General features: G+C 38.8%; 1 protein-coding gene across 5 annotated transcripts in view; it reads left to right on the plus strand.

Annotated features, from left to right (window-relative positions):
• Positions 1-12655, plus strand: part of ATG13 (autophagy related 13) — a 31990-nt gene that overhangs the window by 7492 nt on the left and 11843 nt on the right. For all 5 annotated transcript variants that reach the window (XM_079788693.1, XM_079788689.1, XM_079788692.1 and 2 more), the window contains 9 exons: positions 237-318; positions 1243-1323; positions 1762-1881; positions 4053-4099; positions 5444-5584; positions 8045-8085; positions 8795-8891; positions 9227-9325; positions 10448-10541. In XM_079788693.1, coding sequence (XP_079644819.1) covers positions 250-318; positions 1243-1323; positions 1762-1881; positions 4053-4099; positions 5444-5584; positions 8045-8085; positions 8795-8891; positions 9227-9325; positions 10448-10541 — 789 coding nt within the window. In that variant the 5' untranslated portion in view covers positions 237-249. The remainder of the gene's footprint in view (positions 1-236; positions 319-1242; positions 1324-1761; positions 1882-4052; positions 4100-5443; positions 5585-8044; positions 8086-8794; positions 8892-9226; positions 9326-10447; positions 10542-12655) is intronic.

Genomic DNA, 12655 nt, shown 5'->3' on the forward strand with positions numbered 1-12655 from the left:
TGTCTTATCCTCATTCATTTTTTTAGGTCTCTAGATTTAGCTTTTTGTGTAGAATTTATTTTCCTCAAAAGATATTATAATTTTTTTTTCCACTTTGGCTCCTAGTTAGAGGGGAATTTTTTCTCGTTCCTATATGACTAGTCATACAGCTCGTAATACTATCTCTGTATGCGTTGATGTAGCTATCCCTTTAAAAAGATATTAGTCGCATTTTAAAGCATTTTTTTCTGTTTTAGATTCCCATAGGCAATGGAAACTGATCTCAATTCCCAGGACAGAAAGGACCTGGACAAGTTCATTAAATTTTTTGCCCTCAAGGTAATATCCATTCTCTTGAGCCTAGAACTGTTGGAAATAACTTCCGTGCTTTTCCCTTTTTGGAAATACAGCATAACAGCTTGCAGCTTGCCCATTCTGATGGATACTCTATCTGTTGTAAACTAAACTGTGAAGTTTGGGGGTGGTACTGGGGGTGTAACTAAAAAGTAGCTTCCAATTTTCCACAGCTACTTGTTCAAAAAAATTTTTTTTGCAAGGCTGTTTGCAGAAATGTCAAACTATTATGCCAGGTTATTGGCACAGTATGTTCCCTTGGGGTGGGAACAACGACTGTGGACCGGAATGGATAGACTTTTGGGCATATTTCCCTAAACATCACAACTGAAATGTCTTTCATTTATTGTTCCATTCTGGTAAATGAGGAATTAAAACTGAATTGTGAATGCTTTAGAAGTTATATTTTTCTAAGTCTAAAAATTATTTCCACTTCTATCACTCCTTCCTCTCAAACATTGCCATGTAAGAACAATTCATGCAGTAGATGCTGGTTGTAAAATTAGTTGGAAGACTTTTGCCATATGGGCCAAGAGATAGGAATAATTGTGGAATCCTTGGTTTAAATCTACTAGGATTACATAAGTGTATGGCAATGAATATTTACACCTACTGTTGGACTTGTTTCTTTATGAAAGTCAGAGCCACCATGTGCAACTTCCTTCTGCCATGTGAGAACATTGCAGGTTCTAAGTCTCAAACTGTAATTCCTCTAATTGGTTGACACTGTGTCTTTGGGAATATTTACAGTATTCTTTTTGTATAGTGTTTTTTCTATTTGTTCTTGAACATTTTGAGTTTCTAAAGTATATTGGCATCCTTTAAAACCTGTTTTGTAAGGATTTTAATCCTGATCGGAAAGCAAACCAATTTAAGGTTTTTCATCTTAGACTTTTTTTTTTTTTTTAGACTGTTCAAGTGATTGTCCAGGCTCGACTTGGCGAGAAGATTTGTACTCGTTCATCTTCATCCCCAACGGGTTCAGATTGGGTAAAATTCCTATTCTTTGCTAAGGGGTATACTTCGGTGTTTGTTACAAAGAATCCCAGTGCAGTAATAAGGGATACTGTTTATAGCTTTACTAAAGCATAACATTAAAATATCTAATTCCATTTGATCCATTCACTTGGAAAGTATGTTTTTCATTGAATGTTAGTCCTGGATTTGGTTCTTGGCTTTCTGATGCTTTAGGTGAAAAGCTTAGTCTTTAGAAAACAAAAATATCTTGTTACTAATTTTTGTCCTAGGTCATTAGTAGTTTCAAGTTGAGCTTTGGAGCTTTGATGCAGGATACCTCTTATGGGGAAAGAAAAAGTGAATCAAGGTCCTTAATAAGTCAAAGCAGTGCCTGCGTTATCCAACATACAGTCTTGACTGCTTTATGTTTCTATAATGCTTTCTGAGTGAAAAGTCCTTTTTGTTTTCCAGTTCAATTTAGCAATCAAAGACATCCCAGAGGTTACACATGAAGCAAAGAAAGCACTGGCAGGGCAGCTGCCCGCCGTCGGGAGATCTATGTGTGTGGAGATCTCGCTCAAGACTTCTGAGGTAAGGTTGTGGCTAGGATGGGTCTTAACTTGACACTCAAATCTCTTCACACTCTGGTTCTAACTCAGCCCTATTCCTGCACCTTCCCTCTGTGAACTTCTCTCATCATCCTCTGAGGAGGTCATGTTTTTTGTACTTTTTCTTCCAACCACCTGGAATATAGGCTCATCACCCGCATCTTTGTATATATCATCTATATATGACATGTTTCTACTTATCCTCAAGACTCACATGCTCTAGAAAATCTTCCCCTTCTAGAGGGAGAGGTAACTGTTTTAGACTTCCCATGTACTTTGTATTCATTTCTAGAGTAGAACTTGCTGTATTGTGGTTTGTTTGTTTTTTGGTTTGTTTTGCTTACCTTATTCCACATTAGGATTGAGGCAGGTATTGTTACTTGTGTGTATATTAATCTATTTCCACTATAAGATTGTGAGGCTGCATGGTATAATGAAAAACAGATAGAGTTTGGAGCTACACAGACCCAAGTTCAGGTCTCAGCTGAGTGACTTTGGCCAAATTACTTAACCCCATCCCCACCAACACCACCTAACTAATACAACACTTCCCAGTATTGCAGGACTACAATATTTTTCATTTAATCCTTATTTGTAAAGAGGCTAACATGACATAGTAGGCAATTATTACATCTCCCTATTCATACTTTACACTTTTATTCTGGAGTTAGCAGCTATGCTACATCTTATTTATCTTTGTAGTTCTTCAAATTCTTTTTGAAATGAGGCAGCGTATAAATAAATAATCATCTCTGTGCCTAATACAGTGCCTGGGATAGCATGTAGAAAGCTCTTAATGAATTTTGTTGAATGAATATTGTCAATATTTATTTCATGAAAACCTTAGAACCAAATAAAACAAAACTTCCTATTCTTTATTGAATTGCCAGTTTAGTATAGTATAATTTATTTTTTATAGTGATTCATAGGGAGTCCAAAAGAAATCCCTTGAATAACACTTTCCTCTCCAAGACATCGTGAAATCTGACTGTAAAGTATTCTGAGAAACCACACCAACTTATTTTGGGTACTTCCTATTATCCATCCCTTGTGGTTTTTTTTGGCGGGGGTGGGGGGTGTGCGGGGGCGGAGATGGTAGGGAAAATGATTCAAATTCATTGCATCATTTAGAAATGACAGTATAATGAAAAGAATGTATATTAAGGGCACATATTTAACTTTGATCTAGAGCAAATACAGTTCTCTATTTCAGTTCGGCAAACTCATTAGTCAACAGAGCGGCAAACCGTGGCTCGCGAGCCGCAGTTTGCCGACCACTGCTCTATTCCACAAACTAACCCACACTTACTCTCAAACATAAAAGAATGCCCTCTTCCAACGGATTAGTAAAAAGGTTACTTATGTTCAAAATATGTGACTATCTTTCTCACTAAGTGACACAGAGGAGTGTTACAGGGTTGAGGGATTCTGGCTTTAGTCTTTCCTTTTTCTTACCTACTCAGTAAGGCTAAATCTGTTCAGAGTAACACAGAGAGAGACTGAACAGTTTGGCTAAAGACATCAGATAGCTAAAAAAGATTGAAGTAAGGAGCTTGTTAGATATCTTTAGTTGTAGGTGCCACCTGAAAATACCCCTATAGAATTGGAGGGAAAGGCTCTCTTCATTCGTTGGAAGTGTTGGCCTTACTGAAGAGCAATTTGGATATAAATAGCAAAAGTCTTCAAAGAATGAATACTTTTTTTATCTAGAATTCTACTTCTAGAAATTTGCCTTAAGAAATTAATTCAATGTATGTGCAAAGTTTTATTCTCAAGGCTATTTATCATAATGTTGTTTGTAGTAGTGAAAAATTAGAAACAACCTGTATGTCCAAATAGGGGGGGACTGGTTGGATAAAATGATGGTCATGTTTTGAAATACTATTGCCACTACTTAAAATAATGCAAAATTTTTAATAAGGATAATTCTATGTTATATTTATTAATAAAAAGTCTAGGTGATAAAAATAGTATATATGGTCTGATTTCACTCTTAGAAAAGAGACTGATTGGATTATAAATTATCCTTTTTTCCCTTTTTTGCTTAGTTATACTTTTCTAATATGTTTTATAGTGACTGTATAGTGCTTTGTAAGAAGATAACTTTTAAAAACCAAATAAAGTTGAAATATCTTTCATTTGTCCCATCTATAGGGAGATTCCATGGAACTAGAAATTTGGTGTCTTGAAATGAATGAAAAGTAAGTTCTCTATCTTAGGTTCCTTGGTTGTGGTAGCTGAGAATAAAGCAGATGACATCATGTGAAAAACTGGGCTTTGTTATCAGTCATGGAGGGTGTTCTGCTCACTTAACAAAACCAGTAGAGCTTTGCTATAATGCTCATGCTTGGCTTCCAGCCCTAGCACAGAGATGACCTTCAGCGGGAGCATTAGTCCAGAGAGACTCAGACATCACAGGGAAAGGAGCAGAAAGAAAGCTGAAAGGGTTTGTTGTTTTCCCAGAGTACAGATAGTTCTCTGATTAAATCCCTAGGGAGCTCTTGTAACATGACTACTCTATTTTGTCTGTTTTCTGTGTGGCAGACATCCAATGAGCTTTCCCCTCTCTACTCCTTCTTATACAGTGTTGGTCATAGATTGGGAATGCATGTTATTCCCCTTCTGTATTTTCTTTCAAGGCAGATTAGCTTACCTCCTGCCTTAAGTTTCACTTTTCAAGAAGGTTATACATATAGGAAAATAGAGGAAATAGCAACACATCAAGAGAAAATTTTTTTGTAATAAAAATACGTAGTATGGGATTTTTTTGGTAAAAATAGAAAGCAAGTGCCAGGTTATAGTCCAGAATTTTAGTACCAAACAGATGTGTAGAGGTAAACAGCTCATCAGGTGGTACATTGAAATTGTGATTGCACCTTCATTAATATAATTGCAACATTGAATTACTGTCTAGATTATATTTTTTAACATATTTTTATTGATTTTAGAGAGGGAAAGAGAGATAGAAACAACAGTGATGAGAGATAATCATTGATCAGCTGCCTATTGCACACCCCCTACTGGTGATCGAGCCCACAGCCTAGGCATGTGCCCTGACCGGGAATCAAACTGGTTCGACGCTCAACCATTAAGCCACACTGGCTGGGCTACTATTTTTAATTGTGTTGCTTTATTTTTTAGAAAGATAACTGCTTCAAAGCTAGAAAAAAATATATTGGGTGCCTATTGCTGCCCGTCTGCCTGTGTCCAGTACATGAGAAAGCGAAACTTTGGTTTATTGACTTATTTCAACAATCTGTTGGTAAACTGACAAATTACACCTTTACTTCAGAGCATCTGTTAATAATTAATTTTATACATTTCTAGTGATTAATTTGCAATCATCTCTATTGGCTGTCATACTCTGAATGATGTATTTGGACTGCAAAGCAGTTTAAATTCTGTCAGAAGTTATGAATAATGCTAACAAGTTAAGCTTGGTCAATAGATGGAGCATAACTAATATCTCTATAGCCATTGCATTTCTTTTCTTTGTTTTATGTTAGTTGAAGAGAGAGTGCTGATAGTGTCTGTGTGCTCCACAGGTGTGATAAAGAAATAAAAGTTTCCTACACTGTGTACAACAGACTGTCGTTGCTGCTGAAGTCTCTCCTGGCTATAACGAGGGTGACACCGGCTTATAGACTCTCCAGGAAACAAGGACATGAATATGTCATATTATACAGGTAAACAGCTCACCTCCTTAACTCACTGTCCGCCTCATCACTTTGCACATTGTCTGATGGGCATTCAGGGATTATTTATATTCTGTGATAAATTTTTGAATAGATGGTTGGTTGGATAGTTGTGCTATAGCTTTACTATGATTGTCTATCCATCTTTTCTTATGAACTCAGCTACCACATTCTTTGTCCTTTTGTTTGTGCACAGTATGTATTGGATTTTGAGGTTCTACTTACAGGACCTCAGAGCAGGGAAAGGAGCTTAAGACTTTAAAAAATAGACTATCCTGCCCTGGCCGGTGTGGCTCAGTTGGTTGAGCATTGCACTGAGAGGATGCTAATTTGATTCCAGGTCAGGTCACATGCCCAGAAGAGGGTATGTGCAGGAGGCAGCCGATTGGTGTTTCTCTCTCATTGATGTTGCTCTCCTCTTCCTTCCTCTATCTAAAATCAATAACAACATTTTAAAAAAACAACACACATAAAAACAGTCTATCCTGAGCAATTTCCAGTCTTCTATATTCCAGAATTAAAATAAAACTTTTTTTTTAACAAACTGCTAATTCAATTTGTTTTTTTAATTTTAATATTTTGACAATATAATTTTATTGATTTCAGAGAGGAAGGGAGAGGGAAAGAGATAGAAACATCAATGATGAGAGTGAATCATTGATTGGCTGCCTCCTATGGGGGATCGAGCCTGCAACCCGAGCATGTGCCCTTGACCGGAATCGAACCTGGGATCTTTCAGTTCCCAGGCCGATGCTCTATCCACTAAGCCAAACCTTCTAGGGCTGAGTGCTTTTTTAATGTAAGCATTGTCCTAGGTCTGAGGAAGAATTATATAGAGGCCCTGCCCTATGGCTGTTTCTAATCTAATGGGGAAAACAGTTTAGTACATTATGAGTACATGCGTAATTTAATAAAAAGCAGGACTTGAAAACTGCATAGCAGTCTCAGGAAAAAAGTACTGGGAGAACATAGAGAGGGAACATTTGTTCTGGCTGGGAGATATAAGACAGGCTTCATGGAGGAAGTGGCCTTCAAGCTAGACCTTGAGGCAGAGAGAATTTCAGCAGATAGAGTGAGGGAGGTAATTGTTCCAGGTGGGGACTACAACAGATGCAAGGCATAGAAATGGGGGCGAGGTATGCACTGTATCACATTGTCTGATGGACCACAGTGGTGGTGTAGAGGATATGTAGGAAAGTGTGAGAGCAGAGCATAGAAAGCCAGGAGTCCCAAATCATCCAAGACCTTTTTTCTTTTTCTTTTTTTCTCTTTTAATATATTTTATTGATTTTTTACAGAGAGGAAGGGAGAGGGAGAGAGAGTTAGAAACATCGATGAGAGATAAACATCAATCAGCTGCCTACTGGGGACGTGCCTGCAACCAAGGTACATGTCCTTGACCGGAATCGAACCTGGGACCCTTGAGTCCACAGGCCGACGCTCTATCCACTGAGCCAAACCGGTTAGGGCAAGACCTTTTTTCATATTAGTGACCAACCATTGGTTTTTAGCCTTTGGCTTACATGTATAGAGCTGGTTTTGAAAAGAATTAGGATAGCAGGATGGAAAGACTAATGATTAGAGACTTAACTAGTTCTGTTGCAACAATATAGTACCTGAGAATAGTTATTAAGTCATTTCTAACTTTTTTAGCATTAATCTAGCACCCTCCCCATGTTTATTTTTCCAGGTAGGCAAGAAGAAACTATATATCAGCTGCCATTTAATTGTTCTTTTTCTCTCTCTTTTGTTAATCCTTACCCGAGGATATATATATTTTTAAAATATATTTTATTGATTTTTTACAGAGAGGAAGGGAGAGGGATAGAGAGTTAGAAACATCGATGAGAGAGAAACATCGATCAGCCGCCTCCTGCACACCCCCTACTGGGGATGTGCCCGCAACCAAGGTACAGGCCCTTGACCGGAATCGAACCTGGGACCTTTCAGTCCGCAGGCTGATGCTCTATCCACTGAGCCAAACCGGTTTCGGCCGGAGGATATTTTTTCCATTGATTTTTTTAGAGTGGAAGGGAGGGAGGGGGGGCAATGAGAGAGGAGAAAGAGAGAAAGCAAGAGAGAGAGAGAGAAAATACGAATTATCAATGTAAGAGACACACATTGATTGTTTCCCACATGCACTGTGACTGGGGTCAAACCTGCAACCCAGATACGAGACCTTGACTAGGAATTGAACCCACGACCCTTTGGTGTGTGGGCCGATGTGTGCCATGCCAGCCAAGGCTATTTTTCTCATTTTTTAACCAGTACTCTCACCATATACACCCCCTTGGCCTGCAGCTTAATTAAAGTAGTAGCATTATTGCTCCATTGGAGAGGTGTTCATGTAGATAAGAAAATAAAAGTTTGTTTTATTTTGTTTCTAGGTGCTTGCTTTAAAGGCCATTAGAATAAAGAATCTGGTAACATATTTTTCTTTCTTCCTTGCAGGATATATTTTGGTGAAGTTCAGCTGAATGGCTTAGGAGAAGGTATGTATTAAGGTTGAAAAACATTTGTAGTGTTAAGAGCTCTCCTGACTTAAGAGATGGGCTTTGGTGCTGCCTGTAATAATATGCAGCTTATGATTTTAATATGTATGATACAAGTAAGGAAAAGACAGGTACGTGGTTCCAAGAGCCACTAGAGAATGAATAATTTTCCCAAAGTTCCAATAACTCAGTATTGTTTCTTATTCCTTATACAATTGTCTATTTCCTGATTTTCTACAATGAGCATGTTAAATGTTTCTGATGAGCATCAATTTTGAAAAATTGGAAATGAAACCGAGAAAATCAGGAAACAGCAAAGCCCTGGCTCGTTTCCATACTCGGTTCTGGGGTGGCAGCTTGAGTGGGAGTGCAGTAACCTCATAAATTTCAGGTGTTGGTGACAAACTCCCGCTGCCCCTTTGGGGTCTCATTGGGCATGTGACAGTCCTTGCTAACGCTTTAGGATTGACACGTGTTTTACCTCTTTAAAGGTGGTTTTCTCTGAAAATAGAGTGCTGTTTCCCTTGCTGATATTAGATCAATATAGAATTAATTGAAAGAAAAAATAACACACACATGAAATTGAGGCACTCAGGATGCTACATGGGTAATGCCTGAGATGGTATAGGCTGAATGATTCAAGGAAAGAGACTGGGGGCAGTATCATTATTCTCTGGGGGGAAAACTAATTATTTATCTCTTCTCCTAGGTTTCCAGACAGTTCGTGTTGGGACAGTGGGCACCCCTGTGGGCACCATCACTCTTTCTTGTGCTTACAGAATTAACTTGGCATTCATGTCCACAAGGTGAGGAAAGAGCATTGGAATCCAAAGGAACTCTTTCAAAAATATTAATGTTTCTTTCGCCCGAACTCCATAGCTAAGCCTGCTATTCAGCTTTGCCATTGCTGAAATCAGTTCCCTTCTGAAGAATAAAATCAAGAGAGAGCCCAGTTTCATTGGAAGATCTTATTGCGTGTCCCAGAATCAACAATGTGGAGATGGTGGTTTATATTTTGGGATGCTATAGTTAAGGGTCTGGTGGTTCCTGCTAATAGATATTAGGTGAGGGGCCCTCTGAGGACTTCAAGGAGCTGGCAAGGCATTCTAACAAGTACTGCAATCTGCATATTGCATTACAGGCAATTTGAGAGGACCCCACCTATCATGGGGATTATCATTGATCACTTTGTGGACCGTCCCTATCCCAGCTCCTCGCCCATGCACCCCTGCAATTACAGGTGAGGAATGTGAAAGGCACTTTCCCATACTGCAGCTAGCAGAAGCATCCATCTGGCACAGGTACACAGGGCACCTTTATCAGCACTCACTGATGGGCCTGGGGCACTGATGGAGACACCACATGGAGAGAAATGGAATGGCTAGCTTCCTTTTTTGCTGCTGCCCATAAGGTACACCCAAACTTGGGGTATACAGAATGTCTCACAAAATTCTTGGACGTGTTGAATCTTGACAGTAGTGATTTGACTTAGAGACAAGAGTGGCAGTAATTTGTGGAATGTCTTTTGCAAATCAAATGGTTTTCAGGTTACCATTGGCACAATTCAGTTATTCATGAGAATCAATTATCTTCAGGCCTAGTTCCCAGAAAACAGTTCTAGAATTCTCTAGTGGTTGGGATAGATGTGTATCAGGAAGGATACTGTCTTTATGTGAAGGACTTCTGAAATTGGGTAAGTTTGTCTTTGGAGTCTAGACTTTTGTTTTACTGTAGTCTATTTAAGCAGAGGCTACAAGCAGATATTCTCAAATGACATGTCAAGTAAGATGTTTGGGTTATAAAAAAAAAAAGCCATTGTCAACCTCTAGATGCTGCTCTCTGGAAAGTAAAAGTTAGGTACAAAAGCTAATTTAATGTGTGTGAAGGACATTACAGAATCCACGGATCACCATTATTTCTGTTGTCCCAATTTAGAGTTAAAGAGAGTCTTGTTGTAAAGCTACCTACATGGGCCTGGCTGGCATGGCTCAGTGGTTGAGCATCAACCTATGAACCAAGAGGTCAAGGTTCGATTCCCGGTCAGGGCACATGTCTAGGGGTTGCAGGCTTAATCCCAGTGTGGGGCGTGCAGGAGGCAGCTGATCAGTGATTCTCTCTCATCATTGATGTTTCTATATTTCTCTCCTCCCTCCCTCTCTGATATCAATAAAAATATATATTAAATAATAATAAAAATATAAGTTACCTAGACGGTTTGGTTTGAAATTATGAAGGACTCAGCAGAGCTCTCTTGCTGAACTCTTATGAACTCTGCCAAAAACAAACTTGCATCTCTTTGTGTCCTTTCTAAAATCGACTGCCATCCCCATAAAATTCATGATTTCCTTTCCCCTCACTATAGAACCGCTGGTGAGGACACTGGAGTAACATATCCTTCTGTGGAAGATTCTCAAGAAGTGTGTACCACCTCTTTCTCCACCTCCCCTCCATCCCAGGTAGGGGGAACAGGTTCTGGGGTGGTGGTAGTTATTTGGCACATATGGGCCTAAGGAAATGGTGTCAAAATTTAGAGAGGTTCTGTTGGTGGTGGTGATTGTTTCAAGGGGTTCTTTTATACGGTGAAGAAGAGCTTTCTTATCCAGCAGGTAATATTGCAATAACCATTCTTAACCCATATTATATGTAACCTTACCTTCCCGGGGACATCTTAAAATTCCCTAGAAAAATCAGTCACAGAATTTCCTATGCATTCTCATACCAGAGAGATACTCTAACCTACCCTTGTTAATTTGGAGCTACTTCTCGTTTGAAGTGGTAAATATGGTTCCCAATAACGGACGAAGCACAGAAGGAGCCAATAATTATTTATATTTTAGCATTTTGCCAGTTAGAAACGAGCAGTGCAATTTTTTTTTAATTTTTTAAATTTATGTTTTATTGACTTCAGAGAGAGGAAGGGAGAGGGAAAGAAACAATATGATAAGAGAGCATCATTGATCAGCTGCCTCTCCTGCACACCCCCTACTGGGGATCCAGCTGGCAACCCAGGCATGTACCCTGACTGGGAATCGAACTGTGACCTCCTGGTTCATGGGTCGATGCTCAACCACTGAGTCACACCAGCCTGGCAGTGCAGTTTTTCTTAATAGTTGACACAGATTTTTGCCTATCTGCATTTTCTATCTGAACATTTTTAACCATTTACTTTTCCACTTGAGTCCATCTTCAGTGTCAAACTGAATTTCAATAAAACAAAGGCTCAAAACAGTGTTCTCAGATTCCCAAGAGGAAGCACCTGTGTGGTCTTGTTGTGTAATGTACATGGTATTGAGACTGCTTCCGCTAAGGAATCATTTTTGCCAGCTGGCTGAATTTCAGGGCACATTTCTTTCCCTCATTCCCAAGTCTTTCATCTTCTGCCACATTCATTGCCTGCAGATCCCAGCTTTGCCTGCCCAGCATCTCTATTCCATATCTTTAGACTTTCACATTAGACAGTTTCTTCTAGACCAATTCAGTTCTACTTTCCTTTAAACCGGGCCCAGATAATCACCATCTTATTTTGGGGACCCAGCAAACTAATTTAGCTATCCATAAGTGTTTATTTTCTTTGGTTTTTAAATTAAGAAAAAATTTAATTTTATTCCATCCTGTGTTGTTAGGAGATATTGGATTAGAATTAGGTTTCTAAGCTGTTTCAGAAGTAGAAGTTAGGCACAAAAGCTAATTTAATGTGTGTGAAGGACATTACAGAATCCACGAGTCACTTATTTCTATTGTCCCAATTTAGAGTTAAAGAGGGGCCTTATTATAAAGTTGCCTAGATGATTTGGTTTGGGGATATTATTATTCCTCTCTCCACATCAGTCTATGTAGGCATGAGTGCTCTGGGGGCAGCTTCTGGTATGCTTACTGACATAGAGCAATCCTGACCAGAAAAGGAGGGGAAAGCCCACTTTCTTAATAGTGCACGTTAATGGAAGTAGATTACTTTTTAGATAATGAAATATGTCAAGTTTAATGTTCTTTAAAGTTTTGTTTTATAAGTGGTAAATTCATAAACAATAAAGTTGTGACTTGGGAGATATGAGGGATGGTGAAGCTGGGCCTGAACAAATCAGTTTGTCTGTCTGATAGGGAGGGAATTTCACCTAGCTCCAAAAATAAAGGGAAGTTAAGTCATTTCTGCACGGAATGTTTGCATAAAAGTTTGTTGACCTGTGTAAGGAGAACCTATCTTTTTTCGTGGTATCAGTTGCCTGTTGTGTCTTGTCACAGTTTAAAAGTAGATCACATCAAGATCTTATCAATACTGAGCACCCCATGCGTGAGCCCTATTCCTATCCCTGAACATCTCTAATCAAGGTTGGTACAATTTGGTGTAGAAATACTAATTTTCGACAGAGAGAGAGGAAAATCATTTACCATCAGGTTTCCTCATTCCTGTAAATACTGAAATAGTTTCTTCCTTGGTTTAACTTAGGGAATTGCATAATTGTTCAACAACTTCTATTTGAGCTTTTGCTAGAGTCCAATAAATACATGTTAATGTAATGTTTGTTTCACCAACAAAATAAGGATCATGTTGTCATTTGAGTCAAGAAATAGT

Source organism: Cnephaeus nilssonii (assembly GCF_951640355.1).
Source record: "Cnephaeus nilssonii genome assembly, chromosome: 13".
In the NCBI taxonomy this organism is placed as follows: domain Eukaryota; kingdom Metazoa; phylum Chordata; class Mammalia; order Chiroptera; family Vespertilionidae; genus Cnephaeus; species Cnephaeus nilssonii.